Source organism: Gallus gallus, chromosome 4 (genome assembly GCF_016699485.2).
Source record: "Gallus gallus isolate bGalGal1 chromosome 4, bGalGal1.mat.broiler.GRCg7b, whole genome shotgun sequence".
Lineage (NCBI taxonomy): Eukaryota > Metazoa > Chordata > Aves > Galliformes > Phasianidae > Gallus > Gallus gallus.
The window spans coordinates 45,371,676-45,395,423 of record NC_052535.1 but is presented as its reverse complement, the minus strand read 5'-3'; the positions used below and the strand labels follow the sequence as shown (position 1 = coordinate 45,395,423).

The following is a 23,748-nucleotide window of genomic DNA, read 5'->3' as shown; positions in this document are numbered from 1 at the left end:
TGTCATTCCCTATTTGGTTCATGGATGAAGGAGGATCAAGGCAATAGCACAGTTTGAACAGACTGAAATAAAGTAAGGATGGCAATCATGTTTAGAAGATCATCTTCAAGCCTTATAGTGTGCTCTTGAGGAATTTGTTAATGTTGGAAGTAGGTTTATGAAATCTGGATTTCATGCCGGAGACGATGAGAGAAAGTCATGATAACAATTGGAAACAACACTTCAGTGTCTGCTCCTCTCTCCCTGTCCCCTCCCCTGTATAGGGAAAAAATATAATTTTATACTATTTCATTTTAGAAGCAGAGGTTCCAGATGATGAATATTACGATGAAGATGATCACAATGATGTAGTCCAGTATCTGTTGGATGTTGTAGATGAGGAAGCCCAGAACCTCTTAAATCGTAACAATGCAACATCAGAAGCCCAGAGCCTTCTGCACATCAAGAAGGCCACATCAGAAGATCATCTGCCAGGTACTGAGTCACTGGAAAAAACGGGTCACTGGAAACTAGGCCTCTTGAAAATATGGTGCCTAGTGAGCAGTGGCAAGCATGATAGGTGACATGGAATTGTTTTGTACAGTATAAGTAGAATTCAGACCTTCTAGAATTACAATTGTTTCAGCACTTTTGCTCCTCTTGAAGTTCATTTTGGTTATTATCATCCGTTGTTACATTAAAATTAGGGAGGAGCGAGGACCTCAGCCAGTCGTATGAGCTCCACTACTTCAAATTTATTTTAGATGGGATTTGGCCTTTGCAAATGGAGATATATTGAACTTGTCAGATAGGGCAGCAGAGAACTGCTGTAGCAGCCAGATAGGTAAGACCTTTTCTGTAAGGTTTTCATTATGACTTAGAAAGAGTGAGCAGAAACCTGGTTTAGAACTACTGTAGGTCTAAATATAATGGAGTTGCAAACACACTGCTGGTGTGTCAATCTGCTCACTTAACAGCACTGGCCTGTCCCTCTGTTACACTGTGGCACAGCAATTCTGTTAGCTGTGCCAACGACCTCACTTTCAATTGCAGCTGTTACATTTAAAAAAGAGGAAGCCTCAGATCTGATTCTTCAACATACTGATAACAGAGAGACTTAGAAGTTGTTGCTTGCTTATTCTGGCACCTGTATTCTGGTATAACAAGATTCACGTGTTTGAAAAGGTGATTTCTGGGCATCTTTTAGTGTGTTTACTCTCTTTCTTTCTGCGTTCTGACTTTCCTGCTCCAGTGGAGATGAATGGGAAACTGGCAGAAGATAAGTCTGAAGACACAGACTGTGATGGCTCATCTTTACCTGAAGATTTTTCAGAGGTGAGATGGCAAGAAGCTGGCAGACTTTTCTTTCTCGGATAGTCTCTTTCCATTTATTATCTTCCATATTTGCATGGAGTTTGTAGAAATACCCTTACATGCATTTTAAATAATAATTATTTTTAAAATGTAATAATATAACTGCTTGTTAGTGTTATTTGAGGCGTTTCATCTAAAATTTCCTTGATTGCTTCACAGAGAAAGGAAGCTGGGACAATGAATATTGTGTAGACTTTCCAAAATGTAAATGTGAGGCTTCTTTCCCCTTACGTTTTACTACAACACTCTCATTAATTTGAATGACTTCTGTATATCGCATCCCCAGCATTACTACATGTTTTCTTTTACATCAGTCATTAGCTTCCCAGGTGTTGTTTCAAATCAGCAGAGCTCTTGTCTGTCCAGCATGTCCCTGCAGCTTTCTGTCTGATGAGAGGAATGAAGGGATAAGTCAGCCATCCAGCTCTATCAGTGTTGTCTGAGTATGACAGTAGAGACTTTCAAGGTGTCATAATAAGCAAAAATCATCCTGGGCACTTGCTCTTTCTTTAAAGGAGAACTGAAATGTCCTCTTCTCTGCTGAGTCTTCATTGTCTTTTGAGGAAGAGCTATGTCAGAGTACCTCTTATTTAGAAGTGAAGCCCTGTTCTGTGGCAGTTGTGGCTCAGCAGAAAATAGAAGTGCTCACAATCAACCGTGCCTTGTAAAAAGTTTTCAAGAATTACAAACAAAAAAATGTCAACTGGAAAAAGTGTAGATGGCTCTTCTGCTGCCACAAATGGGAAATTATTTTAAGGTAGCTTTTGGCTTTATAATAATATGGCCTTTTCTAAGTGCTCAGTATTCTCCTTCTCTGTTTTGGGTTAGTGAGCTGTCTAAAAGAGTCAAGTCTTGCATTACTTGATGTTCTGAACTTGGCTGTTCTGAATGTGGATGTGATGTTCTGAAATGGCTTCTGTGTAGCCATTCACATCCTTTAAAATCTACAGTAGGTGAACTTTATAACAGCAACCTTGATGTGTTTCATGATTTCTCTTCCAATAGCCCATGCACATAAATGGTTGTGAAGACCATGGTGAGGAAGGAGCTATGCCAGAAAGGTAACATTTCTTTTCCAGTCTTTCTTGAAAGTAAACCTGTGAGATTTGAAGTAATTAGTAGAGATTTGTTATAATGCAAATTGTGTGTGTGTGTAGGACATATATATATATATATGTGTGTGTGTAATATCTTGTCAAATTGCTCTCTGTCCTTGTTCTTTAAAAGGTTATAATTCACCTGAATATTAGACAGCTTTATGTGTTTCACCATGCCCTGGTTGCATTTTTATTCCTTTGATATGCAGTTATAACAAGGAAGTAGGACATTTGTCAGACGGTTCCAAACAGCTTCATTTGCACTGTACTAACAGTTTGTTTCTTCCAAACGAAGAAGAAATTCAAACTATCTTGTCTTCAATTTGAATCTTCACAAGGTTCCCTAATGTGATTTCTTCAGGTCTTAAAGTGCCCCGTGTAATTCCACTGATCAGTCTATATCCACTTGGGTTCTTGACACGTACTGTTTGTACATGGAAAACTAAAAGTGCCTGACCATGTTATTAGCTTTTGCTTTGACCTGCCTCGAGTCCTGGAAATTCCCATGTTATTATTTCTGTACTAAATATTAAAAAAGGAAAAAAGAATGTGGGTTTTTGAGGTCACTGCTATGGATCTGGTCCACAGGTACCTGTAGCTGTAAATGACTTTTTGGCGATGCTTCATGAGGTTGCAAGTGCATAGGTTGTCTGTAGGTGTCGCTTCTTACTTCTGTTCTTTGCTCTCTTTAGATCTCCTCCACAGCCTCCCTCGAGTCAAGCAGATGAAGATGAAATCACGTGGGGAAGTGATGAATTGCCAATTGAATCAATCAGCCAGGAACGTGTAAATAAAGGCAAGAGCTTCGGCAAACAGTTAATTGAAAACTGAGGATCACATTAAGTAGCCAATATGTCAGATGTGAATTTTAAAAAGTCTTGGATATGGTTTGAGGGTCTGATGACAGATATAGTGGGAAAACTCGATGGCTCACTGGAAAGAATCTTTACAGCTTGAAGTGATGTGTCTGAAAGTCCATTGGGGCACATATTGGTGAGGTTGGGGCTATGATGAGAGTGGAGTTGAAAGCAGCTTTCCTCCACCTGTCAGACAAAACCTTTCACAATAAGTGATGGTTTGCAGGATTTGGTTGTGATCAAATCAGTGTCTTGTGTGCTTGAAATTTTACCTGCTCAATGTTCACATTGTTCGCTATCTTCCCAATATATGGACTCTTATTTTTCCACTGTTGCTCAGTTTGGCAGGGTAGAGTACTGCTAAGTTGGACGCATTTGACAGATAGTAGTCTTTACTTTTTGAGAATTAGAAATGTCAAGTCCTGTAATCCTTATACAGAAGCCCTTTGTCTCTAGTGCGTGTATTCCTTGGTAGAAGAAAATAAAGATCAGTGTAAGCCTTGTGACTAAATCTACTAATTTAGGACACTTAAATGCAGTAACAGGAAGCCCTCAAGTTTGTTAATTTTGCCATGTTTCTGAGGAGCACCAAGGGCCTGATAGGAAGCATGCTTTGACAGAAAAAATAAGATGTTTAACATGTCTTTTAAATGGTAATTGTAAGATATTTTTTACTCTAAGTGCTACAAATGGGCACTCAGTTAAATGTTTACTTAACTGAGAGTTCTGAACTCATCCCTGTGCACATTCATGGATTTTGTGTTGATTTTGTTTTAAGAACTTACATTTAAAGTGCATATGGAGTTTGTTTCATTTGTTTGGTGTTCAGGAAAATCCTCTCTTCCCAGATTGATCAAAGTCAGTTTTGCTTCTTGCTGGTTATGTTGGTTAATTGGTTTTTGTCCCTCAAACTGAGAAGCTCTTTGTATGCTCTCTGGGTTGTATGGAGGGATTCTGAAGATAACAGGAAGCAAACTGTGTTGGAAGGACTGTTTCAATCACAGATTCTCTATTGGTCATAGCTTTCTGTGTAAGAGGATACATAAGAGGCAGCCTTTCATGGCAAGAAAACCATCTAGTACAGTAACAAGGACATGCAGCGTTACACTACATTTTACATATTTCCTTCCTTTAGTTATTAATTTAGTTTAGTTTAGTTCATTATTTACACAGCCATACAAATGAGCCTCATTCTTCTGCCAGATCTCCCTCTGGTGACAAACGAAGAGATCTCCATGCTCCGTGCTGTGAGCGTGCTCCCTGGCGGCAAGTACTGCGGAACAAAGCTGAAAGCGGCCATCAGGGTACTGCGGGGACTGCTGGAACAGGGGGTTCCTTCCAAAGAGATCGAAGTGAGTAACATCAGTCTTGTTAGGGCCTTTTTTCTAAAACTTGGCCTTTTAACAGGATGAAACAGAAATAGAACGGATGATTCATCACTGCCTTCAATACCGCAGCTCTTTAATTTGCAGCTCTTTAAAGGAGTGAGGAGAGTTCCTTCACAAACATCCCCCCTTCCTCCCAGCAGCTGCTGGGAGATGAGATTGGGTTGAGCTGGGAGTTCAGTTCAAAAATGTGTTTGCGTCTGTCTTATTTTGGGTAAATTACCAAGTGAATGTGATGCTAACAGGAAAAGAAACGCTGCAACGTTGAGCTGCAACATGAGTGAAAATAGTCCTTTCCAAGTCTTACAGTCAGTCTTGTTCAGTGAGCTCCCTTTTGGGAGTAGAAGCTGAGATATGTACTGGATATTTAATGGGTTGTTTGTTCAAGGTGGTGTATTTTGTTTGCTACAAGAAATCAGATTCCTTTCTGTGACTGAATGATTTTGCACATCCATTAGGGTTTTGTTCATTTTAGAGGCTGCTCTCAGCACTTGTATCATTCAGAGCATTTTAATGCATGTGTAATTCATTGAATCATAGAATCCTTAGAGTTGGAAGGGACCTTTAAAGGTCATCTAGTCCAACTCCCTTGCAAGGAACAGGGAGCACCACAGCTAGATCAGATTGCTCAGAGCCTAATCCAGCCTCTCCTTGAAAGTCTCCAGGGAAGGGGCATCTCTGGGCAATCTGTTCCAATGCCTCACCACCCTCGCTGTAAAGAACCTTTTCCTTATATCTAACCTAAATCTACCTTTTTTAAGCTTGAAGCCTTTTCCCCTTGTTCTACCACAACAGACCCTGCGAAAGAGTCCGTCCCCTTCTTTCCTGTAGCTCTCCTTTAGATATTGAAAGGCTGCTATCAGGTGTCACCTCAGAGCCTTCTCTTCTCCAAGCTGAACAGCCCCAACTCTTTTCAGCCTGTCACTGTAGGGGAGGTGTTCCATCCCTTGTATCATTTTTGTGGCCCTACAAAAAATTCTTTCCCTACAGAATCTTCAAGAGTTAAAACCATTGGATCAGTGTTTGATTGGACAAGCAAAGGAGAACAGGAGGAAGAACAGATACAAAAACATCCTCCCTTGTGAGTATTAATTGGTCTGACATTCAGTGTAGATATTTTGTCTCACTTCGTATGGAGAATTAATTGGATCTGCTGCTGAGTAGGAAAAAATGAATACATCTGACATTTTCTACGTTTAAAGTCAATATTTATAAAGTGGTGTGAGATTGGTGAACAACAAACTCATGCAACAGCTAAGAATGAATGCCCACAGATTTTTCAGGTGTTTCAACAGATCCCACTCATTATTAAATGAGATATATGGATGTAGACAGACAATTTTTTTTTTTCCAGTTTTACATGTGTAAATTTGGAATAACAGACAGGTATACTGCTGTCAGTAAATTTCCTGCAGCAAAATGTTGTTTGTTAGCTGGGAGAAGTCTTGAGGAGCAGTGACAACTGACACAGGCGTAGCTCTGCATGAGAAGTATTGAGCCTCAGCATCAGGAGTGCCGCTGTTGAGGTCAGGCACCATGATGTCTGTTGGTTAGATTTCTCCCCTGGCCATCTTTGTCCTTATTCCAGTAGAAGTACTGATTTGCATCTCGATGCAAGTATTGTATTGGTTTTAGGTTTTCTGCTTTTCAATAGAATGTTGAAGCACCTTTGGAGATAAACACCATAGGAGTGTGTAAGGCTCAGCATCTCTGCTGTGTGAAGATTTAATTATATTCATGCCTAACATTAAAGTATTTCTGTTGTGTTGGAAATGCAGATGATACCACCAGAGTTCCTCTTGGCAGTGAAGGTGGATACATCAACGCCAGCTTCATTCGCATGCCAGTGGGGAATGAGGAGTTTGTCTACATCGCTTGTCAAGGACCTCTCCCCACTACTGTAGCAGACTTCTGGCAGATGGTTTGGGAGCAAAACTGTACTGTGATCGCCATGATGACTCAGGAGGTTGAAGGAGAGAAGATAAAATGCCAGCGTTACTGGCCAGATGTGCTCCATAAAACCACCATGATAACAGACAGACTGCGGCTGGCTCTTGTAAGGTTTCAGCAGCTGAAGGGCTTCATCATCAGAGTGCTGGAGCTAGAAGAGATCCAGGTAAGTGAGTCTGATTTTACATGCTTTTTGACTGCTGGCGTTTCTGTCCTCACACTAGTGTCTTGCCTAGTTTTGATCACAGCGTCTGCACTGACAGGTACTGTAGAGCTTCTCTTTGCCCAGTGATAGTGACTGAGCAACTCTTCAGCCCTACAGTTTGTGCTGCTGTGGGACCTTACAGGAGAAGGCAGTTGGGCCAGGAGGTGATTTTTTGATGCTAATTAGGCTTCAGGTGTGGCTCCTCAGGAGTCTTTGGCCACAGAAACAGAAAGATATGTAGAGATACAGCATTCACTCCTCATTCAGTCTGACTGGTTTGTTCCTGTGCACGATTGGTCTGCACAGAAAACCTCATACTATCTAACTGCCCATCATTTATTTTCAGTTTGAGTCATCCTTTCTTTGGTTTTATTGAATTGCAGACCAATTTCGTGGAGCAAATCTCTCTCTACGAAGGCTTAAAATTTGGGAACTTCTCTGTCTTCTTTTTCTTCTTCCTATGTGTAACATTTTTGTTCCTGCTATTGTTGTTAAACCTCAGACAGGTGAAGTACGGCAGATTTCCCACCTGAATTTCACCGCCTGGCCTGACCATGACACCCCTTCTCAGCCAGATGACCTGCTGACGTTCATCTCCTACATGCGGCACGTCCACAGATCGGGACCCATCGTAACACACTGCAGTGCGGGCATTGGCCGCTCAGGGACCCTGATTTGTATCGACGTAGTTCTGGGGCTCATCAGCAGAGACCTTGATGTGAGTACCTGAGAGAATGGGCTCAACCATGCTTCTGACTTGCAAGAACTCTGCTCAGTGGGAGTATTATTTCTATATTTACGATGAGTGATGAAAGAAACCATCACAAACTCACACTGTAGAAACACCTCGACCTGAGACAGCAGTATGTCAATTCATTTTTCCAGCACCACTGGGAATATGCTTCCTAGAGTGATACTGAGAAAGGTGCTGGCTAGCTTCCGTGTGTTGGTGTTCACCATTGGGCCAGTACAGCAAATCCTTTTGTGAATTTGTAGGGAAGCTGAGCTATGCTTAGCTCAGTAGGGCTTTTAAGCACCCACCAAATGTCCAGAAGTTTTATAGACCTGGAGAAATGGAAGGCATTGTGTTAAGTTGAGCCAAAGGACTCAATTTTCTGCATACTCAGCTCCTGGTAACAGTAATCCAGAGAGCCAGTGGAGGTGCACAGAGAAAGAAAAAGGTGATGTAGGAGAGCCACATCCTTATTGCCCTGAGGCAGCTCATGCTTCTAAGCTACCAAGCGTGTGCAGGATACAAGGAATTGTAAATTGTTTCACTGCTACGTGTTTCATGGACCTGGTTGGATTCCTTGGTGTGGTGCTGGGGATATTTTTTGCATGCACACATGTCTTTTTTCAGCATTTAACTTGCTGCTGTTTATTTTGGTAGTTCGACATCTCGGACCTGGTGCGCACAATGCGTCTGCAGCGGCATGGGATGGTGCAGACTGAGGTGAGTCTCCAGGTACAGCTTTCCAGACACTGGGATTCTAACTCTGATGTGCCGGGAAGCTTCCTGTAGTGATTGTCTTTGTGCCCTCTAATGCAAGCCCTGTGTTATGAGAAGGAAATCGGATGCGTGCCGCTGAGTATCAGGGTGCATTTTAGAGTTTAAAAAATATATGCAGCTTTAAGCATGCTGTGCTCTTTCAATTTGTGGCTTAAAAGAGGAGTTGGAATTGGAGTTTTCTTCTAAAGAGAGGAAATCGGTTGAGCTTTTTCTTTTGGCAAAAGTATATATATATTATATGCTAAAGAGAGAGCCTCACTATAGCTGCTGTGAATCACTGAAACCAGCGGAGACCATCCTGGAATCTCCTTTTGGAGGGAGGTGTTTAGCTAAGAGTAAACCGAACGTTTGGGAGTAACCTGGATCTGGAGATATTGACCCTACATCAGACCTGCAACCACTTTTTGAACACGAAGGACTTCTCTCAGTAGAGTTTACAAAAGCAAACGGAAAAGAACTCTCACCCCAAATGATGCATTAGCTCCCAAAGCTGCACTGCTAACATAATAGGCACTCTGATCTTCTTCCCCTTGCAGGATCAGTACATCTTCTGCTATCAAGTTGTCCTGTATGTCCTGAATCATCTCCAGCACGAAGAAGAGAGGCAAATAAAATCCTGAACTGGAAGTGCTTTTAAAATAAGGAAGTGAGGAGACCTGAAGGCTCTCACCCGTTCTTTGCTATCAAAGTCCTTTTCTTCAGCTGCTGTCAAATGTTTTCTCTGTCTATCTCTGTGTGTCACTGCAGATAAGGTACATAGTGCACGGACAAAGGAGAGCTCATACCGTACCACTGGTGTCTTCAGCCCGTGGACACAGCTGTGAGATATTTGTATAACAGTAAATAATATTTAATAAAGCTGCATTTTTTTGCAGCTTCCTTAATACGTGATTCAGCACTCAAATAAAAATATTTTAATGAAAAAAAATAAAAGAAAAGTCATGTTAAAATACTCCTGCAGCTCTGCAGCTGCTCTGGAGTATTTGTTTTGTAGGGGGTGGGATAAAGCAGTATTTTTGTCCTGGCAAACTTCATTACCATGCCATTTTAATGGTCTCTTCTAAAAGCTTGTGTATGGCAACCGAAGGTTTTGGCCTTTTAGTACAGTTGGAGCTATTTTATAGAGGGTATCTTAAATCAGTATTTAAGCTTTAAGAGCTGCCTGTTAGTGTAAGGATAGTGGTGACTGTTTACTGTAAGTATCGCAGTTAACAATGTTTACTTGATAGAGTTCCATGTATATATTTATATACTTTTACAAAAAAAAAAAAAGAAGTTGAATTATCAGATGTCTAACTTTATAACTTATTAGGCATCTCTACTCTGTAAATAAAAATACACTTAAAATGCACTGGTGGGTGAATCTGGGTGTTTTCTGTGTCCTCCTACTACAGAGGTCTCCAACCTTTGGGCTTACCTGGGCCACGTGGACTGGAGAGGAACTGCATTGGGCTGTGTACGTGTAGGTCACTGTGAAAGTAATGCCTCCTGCTTATTTCTGATACAAAGAGCACAACAGCACTATTTGATAGAGCAAATTCTCAGCTACAGAACACTATTTTTCAACACAGTCACCACCATTAGCTCTGCATTTTCACCAGCAGTGATGAAGAGCCCACGTGCTGCACTTGTAACAGTCTGCAGGTTGGATCTGCCCGCTGTATGTGAATGTTTTAGCTTGGCATAGGAACAGACAGAATAATACTTCCGTTAATTATCTTTGATATAGCACCCACCCTCCATTATAGCAGAGTAAATTCTCAAGTAGTACACACAGAGAAAGAAAAGTACACACACGGAAAGAAAAATATGCTTGTGAGGCCTGCCATCAGTACGGTTCCGTGTTGAGATTGAAAAACCAGGGATGGTAACGAGAGCTCTCCACACCCAGGCTTGCTGCAACACGCAGGGAGAAAGGAAAGCCCATTTCTGCCTTCTCTAGCACTGACTTTGCAGTATTTCGTGCAGGTACACACCTGGCTTTTCCCCAACTCTCTCACACCTTCATTTATGGTCAGCTGCATTCACATGGCAGCAACTGAAGAGTTTTGTCTGAAGCTTCTCTGTTTGGGCCTCAGACCCTCCCCCCCACCCCATCTCTCAAAGGTTCTGCTGGGGGCTGCACCACCTGCAGCACCTACCCCAGCACCAGCATCTGCACAGGAGGCTCATTCTCACAGGTGTTACCTAATTAGAGAATTAAAAAAATAACTTGGTGGAAACAGGCAGTCCAAGCAGAGTGCCCTGTGCTGCAGTTATTTACAACAGAATTAACTCTCCTGCTCTATGACATGAAATCTGTCACTAAACCTGGAAAAATACTCACTCCCCTTGCAACTTCAAAGCCTGTTGTAAGGTCGGAGACGTAAGGGATACATGCTTTCCTTAGCCACATGCTTCCAGAGTGCTTCATCTCTCTCTGCAGACTGTCTGTCCTCGCTAGGTTGCCCTTCCACGTCGCTATCAGGATGCAGGATGCTGTGCTTAGGGGCACGCCAGGCCTAGGTGCATCTGGCTTTTCTCCAGCCTGGAGCAGGTGATGCAGAACAGAGTGGAGCCAGCCAGACCTCCAACTCATGTCTGAGAGGCTCTTTGCTCACCGGTACACGTTCAGGGGCTTTGCTCCCAGCCCGGGTCTACCTTTGTGCAGTTTCAGTTTCCTTCAGTGTTGAGGGTAAGAGAGTGTACAGTGCCATCAGCCTCTTTTTGGCTGTCAGACTCCAGCTCCAGAAGGCTGTGCTGTATTTCGTTACAGCTCTCCTTTGACAAATGATACGTTTCCTTTTTGCACCTGATGTGAAGCAGACACTACCATCTTAACATGAATGGAACAAGAACGTCCATTTCTGTTCTTGAGGAGTATCAAAAAAGCTTCTCTTATTTTCATATCGTGGTTAGATTACAATTGAATTTTAAACCAATTTCAATGGATTCTGCATTAAAACCATGGCACTGGAAAAGCAATGTTTCCCAAAGTGTTTGAGCAGCTAGTTTTGATTCAGATAAGGAAACGGAACACAATAGTGCATTTTTGCCATTTACATCTGAGCATCCTTAGTAAGAGACAAGGCTAGCAGTATTTACTGAAAAGATGGAAATGCATGGGGAAAAACAGCTTTATGAGGCCTGAGATAGACTTACTTTGTTTTGTAACAGTCAGGTCCCGATGTATTGTAAGGCAAGTATACTCCTCCCGAGCTCCATCCTTGAAAACAGCTGTTCCCAAATGTACGGGCTGCTCAAAGCACTGACATGTATGAGACATGACTGTGGAGCGAGGGGTGCGTCTCTCTGGTAGGAGAGGGCTTATGCAAGTCTGGTAAAGAGACACGATCACAATTTTTGAGCTGAATGTCTGATGGCAACTCTGTACGTTCCGTCTGAAAATTCACAGGTAACGTATTGATGCTGACTGAAAATGGAGTCACAAGTACATCAAAATATGGATTGGTTTGCAGTCTTGAAACCCAGTCCCAAATTCGTGTATCAAAACGTAAGGCAAGGTGCGTATTTTTCACTGTTCACAGGCTGTGTTCAATTCCTTCACTACATTCTGTGTAAATAATGATTGTGTTAAGAGAAACTCTTCCACTGGTGTATTTTTCAGCCTGACTTTGGTGTCAAGCCTTTACCAAACGTGCCCAAGTCTCCGCGTGTGCCAGAAGCTAGAGCTTGGGCTTCAGGCACCTTGGGACTCATAAAGAGGGAGAAGCTGAGCGGTGCCTGCCTGTCTGCTGTCTGCAGAATGAGCTGGAGCTTGCCTAACCGGGATCCAGGCACTCAAATAAGGCACGCACAAACACCTCTGCACTCCTCAGTGCCGTGACCGTCTCTCTTCTGACCCTCCTACTGCAGCTCTGCTTTCTGCATGGGGCTTCTGGTGGGACTGCAGTAGACCCCAGTCAGATTTCAACTGACGAGGGGTCATACGCTATGCTCCGATGTCCCTCTTGGATTACGGTGACGACAGTTAATTTTGTCAACAGAACCCAGAGATTTTCAGATTGCTTTTGCAGTGTTTCCATCTCTGACGTTTTTCTTCAACGTTATGGGATCAGTCATGAGACACCACTTGAGCTCATTATTACTGTGCGCATTTTACAGCTGCCAAGTGATTATTTCGAGACTGCAGTCTGTGTCGTTTACTGCCAGGGGTTGATACAGTAAAGTCTCTTCCCATGGATCAGGTTTGAAGGCATCGTTCAGAACGTCCAAGAGAGGCTTCAGAAAGCGGGCAGTACCGCCTCTGTAGATGTGACAAAACTTCATTAAACGGATTCCTTGGCCAGTGTCCACCTACAGAATGAGTTCCTACTGGCTTGGGAGAGCCTTGCCGCTCGGTATCTGGCTTAACTCTTTTTTGTTTGTTACCTGATTCTGAAGACACCAGCAAGAGGAGAGTGAATAAGCTTTCTAATCTTAGCTTCCATTTGGCTCTTACGTTTTCCAGATGCATAGAAGGAAAACTGACGTCTAGGTTTGGTTTGAGGCTGAGAGAGTTGATGAGAACCTGGTGGGCTGCCTCAGCCTCTTTTCATCTAGAATGCATGGGTTAGAGCAAGGAGAACAGGAAAAATACATTAAAAAGGCAGTGAAAAGGGCCAGAAGAGAGTTTTATTAGGTTCCTGAAGTTAAAATCCATTTACTACCCAGCCCTTTCCTGGCAGCGGCCCCTAGAACATGAGGAGAAAGGTTTGTGAATGGAAAAAATAGGTCAGATTCTTTTTTCAGTTTCAAAGTAGAAAATTCATCTTTTTTATTTATTTATTTTTCCTATTTGTCACACGTGTTTTTTTCCCTGTCCCTTTCATTTGGGTGCGATAGCCAGGGACAATCAGAATTGTTTAATTGTTATATGAAAGAATCATAAAATACCAATCATGTCGTGATTGCAAATGATTCAATACTTAGACTCTTGGAAGTATCTGGAGACTTTCTGACCAAAAAAAACCCACCAGTTTATGGGCAAAAATTAGTCATGTTACAGATCAATATGTGAAGTAACGCGCTTACAGTCTGGAACTGGGGCTGCATTAGGGGACAAGGTGGATTACTGAGGACTGCAAGAATGAAGAGACCACGTGTGCAGTGGGGGGTAGTGACTGGGACACGGCAAACTCGTTTGGGAGAACGCTGATGAAGAAACAAATCTGGATCCTTTGATTTTTTTTAAACACTGTAAGTGCGGATGTCCCCTCGGGCTCCCAGGCTGCCAATGATTGTGGCCCTTTTGCTGCCGATTTCAGCGCTGGTGGATGGCTCTCAAGTCTCTTAATGGCAAAGGTAAAGCGAAGATGAACTGCCCCGTGATCAGCTTCAGGATGAACTGTGTGCAGCAACGGAGCGGGTCAGGCGGTGCATTTTGGGTAAGGTATCTAACGACGGAACGTTGCCCCGGCAGCGCCTTCGTTGGCGCTCTGTTCCCAGCATCCCTGTGCCATTCCTGCAGGCCCAACCTGAAGGTTTGAGCCTGTGGCCTTATGCCTGCAGCCCCACGACCCTCCCATTCACACAGCTCACATGAAAGTTAAGGCTTCGAAAAATCCTAAGTGCTGGGCTCAGCCTTCTTCAATTTGGGCCTGCATTTCTGACACACGTGGCAAAACCCATCCCCAGAGCAGGTCAGCATCACGAGGTCACCATTCCCTTACGTACTGCTTTCCTAGGTGGGCGGGAGATGGCCACAGCCTTCCCCGTGCTGCACCGTCCCCTGGTTCTCGTTCACAGTCTCGCAGACAGTATCTCTGACCTCAATCTCTGTACACACGGTACAGAGGATATGGGACACTCAACCCGGTGACTCCTGGCAGTTCTTCAGCACTCGCTGTTTTCTCTTATTTCCTTTTAGGATAGAAAATTACTGCTACAGCTTGAACTACTGACTTCTCAGCGAGCTTGATGCCATGAACAGTTCTCTGCCAGCAGACACCACACCACGCAACTTGTGGGTAAGGCCATTTTTATTATCATTTGTATGGAATACAGGAATATTTCAGTGGTTTTCGTTGTTGCCTTCCTCACTGTAGGGCCTCGTGGTGGTGTTTTGCTGTTTTATTTCCTGAAAGCTGTCCCTGAGCTGTTTAATCCAACCAGAGGGCCCCCAGGAAGCCATATGGTCTGTCAGCTTGTGTGTGGTGCATGTGAGCCCCTGAGGGAGTTCTCTCGTAGGCTGGTGGAAGTCAGGTGTTGAAAAGGCTTCTTTGCTCATGGTTCTGGATAGCTGCTGATTGGTAAGAGGTGGTCTGTTGGAGATGACCTCACCTCAGGTTGTGTTTGGTTAAGAAGCTGGGATTTCACATTAATCATCTGAGCAGCCACAAGGCAGTCCTGCGTGTTGCTGGAGTTGTGATGAGAAATCTAGAAGCTTCTGAATACTTTATGTATTCAAAGTCTGGACTTTGGCAGAGGAGCTGGCTCTTGAGTCTTGAGTAACCCCTTGGCATCAGCCCCATGGATCGGGAGCTATGGATGGCTCACCAAGGGCTGGTGGCAGATGGGGACAATTCCTCCACCCTCCAGCACCTCTGCATTTCCCCAGTTTTAATTAATTTCTCGATTAATCTATGCCCGAGTGGTTAACCTGAGCATGGCTCAGCAGCATACAGGGCAGGCAGCAGGTGAGCTGCCCCTCCTGGCTGCCTTCTCCTGCAGCATCAGCACGGGGCAGGCTGCTTGCATTTATTTCATCTTCCACCAGGGTTCGTTTATAGTACGTTTCAGATGCCCAGACACACAGTGCTAACCTTTCCTTTTCTCACTGAGGAGTTATGGTCTATTCAAAGTAGAGAATCTTAGAATAGCTCAGGTTGGAAAAGACCGTAAAGACCATCAAGTCCAATCACAAGCTAAGTAGTATCAGAACTGCTATTGTAAAGACTGTGGTGAAGAATAAATGGGACCTTCTCCTGTGCAGCAAACTCAATCTGTCCCCTGTTATTTTAGCGCATTTGTGCATCACCATTGGTGTCAGCGTTTTTGGAAGACATGTTAGCATGTTGAATACGTGTGTATAGGCATTAATTTCTATTTTCTGTCTTTTTTCAATTATTATTATTATTGATTCTTGAAGAATGAGACAAAGAGCTGCAAAGGAAAACTTTGCAAAGATGGTTAGCATTTGTGCTGCCTGAAAATTGACTTCTACCAGTCTTTTCTGCTTCCTGACCAATTGTGGAGGAATAAAAACGTTGGCCTTCCTGACTTCCCTGAAGCATCAGGGCAGGAGGCAACATGCATTGCTGAAAATGAGTGAAGAAATAAACGGTTTTATGCCCTTTAAGCAAAATGCACTGGTAATAACATAGTTGTTTTTGAAACAAGAAAAGCCATCCTAATTAGATTACCCAGCTAGTTTGATTGACATCAAAGAGGAAAGCTGTAGGTGTTTCCGTTCACTGCAGAGGAGCTGGATCAGATGGCCTTTAAAGGTCTCTTCCAACACAAACGGTTCTGTGATTCTATAGCTCTATGATTTTAGAACTGCCGTTACAGTGGCATAAGGGGCAGCCTCTTGCAATAACTACTGCAACGTCCTTCCCCTTCTGTTTCCTCCTCGTTTCCTGAATGCTTAGGCTTTGAAGTAATTTTTCTGTGTAACCTTTTCATCTATAGCTGTATTTTATTCTAATACTGTTTTTCCTTTACACAAATGCTTCCACTCAGCAGCAGGCAGCTTGGGTGTCTAAAGGGAGTGCCTTCATGGCATGTTTGTTCTTAAATTCGACAGCTGAGCCTGGAGCCATAGCCTCGGTTGGCACACAGTTGGCTGAGCCTACAGCAATGGATGCTCATGGCTCTGAAAGTTCCCTTTGAAACCAACAGAAGCGCTTACAGGTTATGCTTCACCTTTTTGTTGGGCAGTATTTCACACTGTCATTCTGAACATCACTGAAACTCAAGATGTGCCAAGGGAAGTTCAGGTGGGATGTTAGAAGGAATTTGCTCTCAGAAAGATTGGTGCTGCAGTGGCACAGGCTGCCCAGGGAGGTGGTGGAGTCACTTTCCCTGGAGGTGTTCAAGAACCATGGAGATGTGGCACTGGGGGACATGGGCAGTGGGCATGGCGGGGATGGGTTGGGGGTTGAACTTGGTGAGGTGGCTTGGGACAGTGCCGACAGCATTGCTGAGTCACCATCCCTGGAAGTGTTCAAGAACCGTGGGGACGTGGTACTAAGGGACATAGTTTAGTAGGCAGTATTGGTGGTAGGTAGACTGTTGGACTAGATGATCTTTGAGGCCTTTTCCAACCTCAGTGACTCTATGACTCTACGAAAGAAGATTTAGGCTGCTAGAGAGAATCGAGGGATTCATACAGTTCTGAAAATATCTGCGAGGGGCGGATGAGGACTGTGTCTCCAAATGGTTTTGGAGAATTAATTTAAAACAGATTTCGGATGCAACACAAATCCAAGCTGAAATGCAGAGCACAGAGAGAGAGAGAAAGAAAATATGCATTCAAATTTCATTTTCTGGTCAGCATGACAAACATTCTGGATATCACTACATTTTCATGACTTACTACTTTGGAACCTGAAGACACATCGCATTTGCTTCTTTAACTCTCCCTTTTCCCTCTCTGTTCAGATCCTGAGGAAGGACGTTCCTTGGCTGATCTTTGACTGTTCAAACGAAGCTTGGGTGGCATCAGCTGGGTACAGTGTGCTATTGTTTTGCAAGGAGATGTTCAGTATCTGTTTTTTCTCTTTCAGATGAGCTGACTGCAGAAACACAGCTATGGCATCTCCAGGCAAAGAGAGCATCCCACGTGATCGGTAGGAATTAATTTGGTGTTCTCCTGTCTTCCTGGGTGCTGGGACTAATTAGTAGACAATATTCTTTTAAAGCATAACAAAAAGTAGAAAACTCAGTGCAGGCATCACAGTGATTGGGTGGGGCAGAAGGGTTTTCCCTTAGAAGCCCAACCTGCAAAACTGATTTTTTGGAGCCATTTTCCTGCAGTTCCCATTGCTTTTTCAACATGGCTCTCTTTGGCTGCCCATATGTTTTACCCTCATAGCAGAGATCTGTGATCTTTTCCCCTGTTATGCTGTCCTGAGGCACGAAAGAACAGTGACTGCTACATATGGGAAAGGCATGGGTGAGAAGAGACTCGGGTATTGAGGAGATTCAAACCATACTACTGCACTTCCTCTGCTGCCATTCTCCAAAATACGTATTTATATGTATATATATATATATATATATACACTTAGTTGTCAATGTAACTACAAAGAATTGGTTAAAAAAATCCACTTTCTGGAATTCTGGAATATAATGCGTAACAGCCGAGTCAAAACCAAACCAAAATCACAGGCATTTGGTTTCTTGGTGTCCTACATACCTCTCTGCCTCATCTGGGGATTGGATATTGCTGCAAAATGAATCTGACAGCTGTAGTGAATCTGAAGGGTACATTGTGTTCTGTACATAGATGTTATCTTGATTCAATTGGAATATAAATCAGGATATTTAACACCCTTGCACAGTGTGGTTTCTGACAGTTTCAGTGCCAAAGCCAACAAGGACTATAAACCTCTCTCTGACTTTAACTGTTTGTGAAAGTTCTTACTGGTGATGGAACATTTGAAGACATTAACAGTGATAAGTCAGTAGTGCCTGGGGAGATAATGGAAATTCCTCCCGATGGCTGCCAAAATCTCATCGGGTACAGCCTCCAGTGCGGTCTTGTTCATAGGAGAAGGTGGTTTCTTTTTTAAAGCCTGTTTCCTTTAATTTAAATACCGAAGCACAAAGGGTTGCTTTCCCCTTGGTTCTCAGAAATGTTTCATTTTTAACATCTATACTTTTTTTTTTCCCTTTTTTTTTTTTTTTCCTAACCAGCTGCAGGCATCTTAGTCTTCTGTTCTTAAAGCCAAAACTACCTTTTGGTTACATTCCTCCCCTCCCAGTTTCTCAGTGCCGTGCTGGTTTTCCTTTCCCCCGCCGCTCCTGTAGCCATGCAGGGTGGGTGAGACCTGGTGCTGAGTGCTTTGCATGCTTTGCTCAGCAAGGGTGTGCTGCTGGCAGCCTAATGGAGATCTGGAAGTGCTAAGTTTAAGAAGGTGCTATAAAGCAAAGCCTGTGGAGAGGTGCTTGATCCAGACTCCTGCCACTGCCCACAGCGTGCAGTTTGATTTGCCTCGTTAAACTGGTTTCTGTCTATGCTTGTATGTTTGGGTTTCTGGGTTTTACTTGCTTTCCAGCTGTACATTGGAGGCAGGGGTTAATGGGAAAGATTAATCTATCATCTTCTTTCCCCTGAACACATGAAGCCTGTGAAACGCTGTGCTGTGTGGTGTTGTAGCCTATGCTTTACAGCAGCGAATATCGAGCCCTTTGTATACACTTTGGAATTTGCCAGAACGCAATCAGTTCCTTAGGGATGAACCCCTCTGCAGGCAGCAGCCTCTGCTTTTCTGTGGAGGTGACGAGAAGGAGCAGGGCAGGAGGGCACTGGCATCTAGGGGTGTTCCAGGGCTGCACTGTTAGGGGTTCTCCTGCAAGACTGAGGCAGCCTTTGCCTTCTGACCTGGTGCAGAAGTCCTCTCTGCAAATGAAAAGGCTCTGCTGTTTCGCACGCCTGGAATCACAGCCTGGAATCACAATGCATGTGTGACCCTTCTCACCTTCAAATGTGGAGGATTCATCAGTGGCAATGGTGGTGGCGAGATGGATTTCTTGTCAACAGACCTGGGAGGACGTGCTTTAATTAAAAGAGAGCAGTGCCTCTTGAAGGCTGAAAGTAAGGGTGTGTGTCTGTTTAAAAAAACACAGTGCGGTACAATATAATGAGACGTTTGGAAAAGGTTGGTAAGGGCAAGAAGCTGACCTATTTCTGGGGATTAACAAGCACTTGTTGTGTTGTACAGCAAATGTGATACTTCAGGAAAGCTTACAGGCCAATGTCTAATTATTTTAATACTGTGTGGTATCTACTGCATTTATCCTTTATGCTTGCTCAACTGTTTGACAGTTGTGTAAGCTTCTGGGATTTATCCCACTAATGTAATGGACCATCAACCCAAAAGTCGGGTGCTGGTTGCTGTGGGTATGGCGGGGTTGTTATGGCGAGCCAAGAGATGCTGCTCTCCCTCCTGTAGGAGTGCAGACCCTCGGCAATGCTGTAGGCACCGTGCCAGGCCCCTTCTCTTCAGCACAGTACCTGAAATCATTGCTGCTTCATGCCCAACACACTGCACTGTGCTCACCTGCGTGAAGTTATGAATCACAGAATCATTAAGGTTGGAAAAGACCTCTAAGATCACCAAGCCCAACCCCAACCCACCCCCACCATGCCCACTGACGTATGTCCCTCAGTGCCGTATCCACACGGTTGTTGAACACCTCCAGAGACGGTGGCTCCACCACCTCCCTGGGCAGCCTGTGCCACTGCATCACCGCTCTTTGGGAGAAGAAATCGCTCCTAATATCCAACCTGAAACCTTTGCCCGTGATGTTTTTAAGGAATGGTGCGTTGTCCACACCGTTCACCTCAGGGATGCACTCCTCAGTGTGACAGGTCGTGTTTTATTGATCTGTTTTGTTCGCATTTTACCTCATGGAGACCGTTTCCTTCGTTTGGAGCACACTTTCCAGAGGCAAGGGCTCGAAAAGGGGAAACTTTATCCCTGGTGGATGAATAAAAAGTATGTGGGGGAAGGCTGTGGCCCGCTGATGCTGAGCACGGCTGTACAGAGGGCACTTTGGGAAGTCTGAGAGGAATAATGTGGCGGTGCAGGCTGGCTGTTTGCTATAGGAGACACGGAAGAAGCCTTTTGGGATACAATTTTCACAGTTTCCTCCAACAAAAAGCAGGTTTCAGCCTGGCGAAGTGCGGACAAACAGCTCTCGGTAGCTCGTATTTCGTTTTCCCCTTCTTTTTTTTTTTTTTTTAACACCTCCCCCCGCTCAGCCCTTCGGCCCGCCCCACGCCTCCACCACGGGCTGCGGGCCGTACCACAGCGCCCGGAGAGGGGGGGGGCAGGGGGGGGAGCGGCGGGGGGCTGCGGGCCGAGCGTCAGCACCGTCCGTCGGCGGGCGCACAGCGACGGGGCCGCGGACAGCCCCGCGGCCGCACCGCCCCTTCAGGCCGCGGGCTGGGGTGGCCGCCGCTCCCTCGGTGGCGTCGGGGAATGCGGCGGGCCGGAGGAGGGCCCGGATGAGCGTAACCCAACCCGGGCCGGGCAGCTCGGGGCAGAGCGAGCGATGAGGCGCTGCGGGGCGTAGCGCGGCCGTGGGGCTGCGGGAGGGCCCCATGGAGGCGGCGGGGCCGGCGGCGTGAGCTTCGCCATGGCCGCGCAGTCCAGGTACGGCTGTGGAGGGCTCCGGGGGGCACAGCACGGAGAGAGTCACCGGCTCTGGGGGCGGCGGGGCACAGACACCAAGGCTTACTTGTACGGCGGTTTTTCTTCTTGTTTCTGCGTTCCTTTACTCGCTAACTAACCTCTGCGTGCTTGAAGACGAGCGCTAAAGTCAGATTGTTGCTTGTTTTAAGAGGGAGTGGGAGTGACGGTGAGCAGCGGCGTTCCCCATGAAGCTCGGTGCTTGCCGTGCTTTTGGGTCAGCGGGGTTACCCACCGTGGTGCCACACATGCCTGCCGCACGAGTGCATAAAAGCCTTTATTCAACACCAGGGATGCATATGCTCAGTAAGTGGAGTCGTACTACATAGGAAAGAGATGTGAAGCGTCCGCAGAACCGATTTCTTAAAGCGTGTCAGAGGGTTCTCTCTGTTAGGTGTGAGCCTTTTGGTTTTGCATCTCTTTTGTCAAAGAAAACCAGCCAAGAAAAGCCGCAGTCAGCTTCTGCGAGCTCGGTAGGTCACTGAGGTGGTACGATACGGAACACCGCAGCGTTTGGGGTATCGCTCGGCGTGAGGCCTTTTGGGCAGCCCTCCATCTGCTTGGGTTTGCTGTTTCTCGCTCGCTGTGCGTCTCAGTAGGCACAGCTAGGGGATGGGAGGTGAACCTGGGGAGGATGCGGGTTTGGCAGCGAGAAAATCCTGCGTCCTTCTTCCATTTTCAGTGCTCCCACCGCGTTTGGATTCATTGTTTCGGAGGTGGCAGAGTAAGGGGAACGAGGAGGTAAAACGCACCTGTTGCTGCTCAGCAGTGCTTAGAAATTGCAGCGGTGATGGCTGAGAAGCTGGTGTGCTCGTAGATGCCAGAACTGTTTGGTTTTTTTTTTAATACTGAATCTTACAGTTGACGGCGTGGTGAGTCGGGTGTTTTAGCTGTTTGAGATGAATCAGCCCTTATCGCCAGCTGCTGCAGTCACCTTACATCTAGAAGCAGTCAGTGGAGGAGCTATCCCTCAGTCTGCGTTGTTCTGTGCAGAATGTGGGGTGTTTTGTGTTTCGGTTGCTGGCTGAGCTGTAGGCTTGCAGCTGCAGCTCTGCACGCTCCCTTCTGGAACATGCAGATGATCTGATGCTCGTAGCATCCCCGAGCAGCGTGGACCGTGTTGGGCTTTGGTGCTGTGAGCTGGAGCAGAACTGAGGACAAGCTCACTTCCTTGTTGGACGCAGTGTGATATCCAGCTTTTTGGAGATGTAGGCTGCTGTTCTCACACGTGCCTAAAATTGCTGGATAGGCAGTCACTTTGTTGTTACAGTTGCTAAGAATTTCTGATTGCTGTACAACTTGCCTTTAGACGTGCCCCTTATTAGTTTGGCTGCAGTATGCAGAACCAACACCGTTTCGTCTCCTCTGCAGGGAGGTGGTGGAGAAGCACAGGCAGAGCACTGCGCAGTCATTGTCATGCTGCTGTCCCTGCTGGCTCTTCTCCAGAGCTGGGGACAATGGGAAGCCCCCCAGCAGCCACATCTCAGCTTCTGACTCCATGAGAATCAGGGAGTAGTGCTGGACCCCCATATCAGTAACAATAAGAAGGAAATGCTGTGCGCAAACACCGTGTAGCTCCATCTGCATTTAGAGCAGTCAGTGCAGCAAAGCAGTTTCTTCTTGAGGGAGTGGTGCTGAGGCTTTTCCCTGAGGAAGATGCAGCTTGGTTTTTGCTCTGTGTCGTTTCGCAGCTTTCCGGGCCAGATCTCCAGGCACATTTCATAATGTGTTTGTTCTGCGGGTCCTGCCGATACAGGCAGATGCCAGTATTGGTGATACTGCATTCCAGGCAGCTGATGCAGGTGAAGAAGAGCTGAAACATTGTCTTGTGTTACCTCACCTGTCAGCCAAAAGATGAAACATCCCCTGATCCCATAGTGGCTTTGCTAACGTGCTGCTCCTCCTGAGGGCTGCTGCAAACACAGGTTGGCAGGGTCCTGGGACTGTTCTGCTGCCTGGTGAATGAGAGTAGGGACCAGGGAGGTATTTCAACAGCAGGGAGCCTCAAAACAGTGGGAATGCTCTCATCCTGTTCATACAGCGTGGAGGTGTTTCTCCTGCAGTGTTGTGTGCTGCAGTTGAGGCTGCAGGATGGAGTTGGCTGTAGCCATGGTGAGAGCATGAAGACACACGTAGCTCTGGCTGGACTGGCTGGGGCAGGTGTCCTCCCAGATGCAGTGCCTTGCTGCAGCAAAACACTTCATGGGGAGCAGCTGAGCGCAGGTTTTCCACAGCTGTGCATTCACACAGTTTGGGGGAGAGACCCCCATTGGGGGGGGGTGGTTCCAGTTCTCAACGCCTCACTGGTTTGGGTATTGTCAAGATGAGATGCCTCTGCAAGTTCCAGTAGGCAGATTTCATTAAGCTGTTTCACATTTCACATGGGCATGTTTGTCTTCTGGGTTGGTCTGGGGATGGGTATGTTTAGTGTTTGGAACTGTCATTTGTAGTTGTATTGTAGTTTATTGTAACAGCGACATGAAGTTGTGCTACTGTTGTTTCTTCAGCCTTACCCATCAGGTTAAGGGAAAACTATCCCTGCTTTAACTTATAGAGAGAGGTTGTCAAGGAAAATGGTTAATTGTAGAAACATAGAATGGCTTGGGTTGATCCCCTAGGTTGGAGGGGACCTTAACGATCATCTCATTCCAGCCGCCCTGCCATGCGCTGGTTGCCCACACCAACTCATGCTGCCCAGGGCCCACCCAACCTGGCCTTGGACACCTCCAGGAATGAAGCATCCACAGCCTCCCCAGGCAGCTTGTGCTGCCTCACCACCCTGTGAGAAAAGCTTTCCTCCTAACATCTAACCTAAATCTCCCCTCTTTTAGTTGAAAGCCATTCCTCATTGTCCTGTCGCTATCAGACCATGTAAAAAGTTGGTTCCCCTCCTGCTTGTTAGCTCCCTTCCGAGTACTGTAAAGCCGCTGTGAGGTCTCCCCAGAGCCTTCTCTTCTCCAAGCTAAACAAGCCCAACTCCCACAACCTTTCTTCATGAGAGAGGTGCTCCAGCCCTCTGATCATCTTTATGGCCGCCCTCTGGACCTGCT

At 45.5% G+C, this 23,748-nt stretch overlaps 2 protein-coding genes across 9 annotated transcripts in view; both read left to right on the top strand.

Annotated features, from left to right (window-relative positions):
• The window catches only part of PTPN13 (protein tyrosine phosphatase, non-receptor type 13), a 105,838-nt gene extending 96,130 nt beyond the window's left edge, over positions 1–9,708 (top strand). For all 8 annotated transcript variants that reach the window (XM_040700220.2, XM_040700215.2, XM_040700218.2 and 5 more), the window contains exons 39-48: positions 298–474; positions 1,232–1,314; positions 2,359–2,414; positions 3,143–3,246; positions 4,511–4,659; positions 5,683–5,773; positions 6,471–6,808; positions 7,350–7,565; positions 8,238–8,300; positions 8,894–9,708. In XM_040700220.2, the coding sequence (XP_040556154.1) occupies positions 298–474; positions 1,232–1,314; positions 2,359–2,414; positions 3,143–3,246; positions 4,511–4,659; positions 5,683–5,773; positions 6,471–6,808; positions 7,350–7,565; positions 8,238–8,300; positions 8,894–8,977 (1,361 nt within the window). In that variant the 3' untranslated portion in view covers positions 8,978–9,708. The remainder of the gene's footprint in view (positions 1–297; positions 475–1,231; positions 1,315–2,358; positions 2,415–3,142; positions 3,247–4,510; positions 4,660–5,682; positions 5,774–6,470; positions 6,809–7,349; positions 7,566–8,237; positions 8,301–8,893) is intronic.
• Positions 9,709–20,546: 10,838 nt separating this feature from the next.
• Positions 20,547–23,748, top strand: part of AFF1 (AF4/FMR2 family member 1) — a 52,618-nt gene continuing 49,416 nt past the window's right edge. The window contains 1 exon segment of the mRNA XM_004941100.5: positions 20,547–20,662. Within this exon segment, the coding sequence (XP_004941157.2) occupies positions 20,646–20,662 (17 nt within the window). The 5' untranslated portion in view covers positions 20,547–20,645.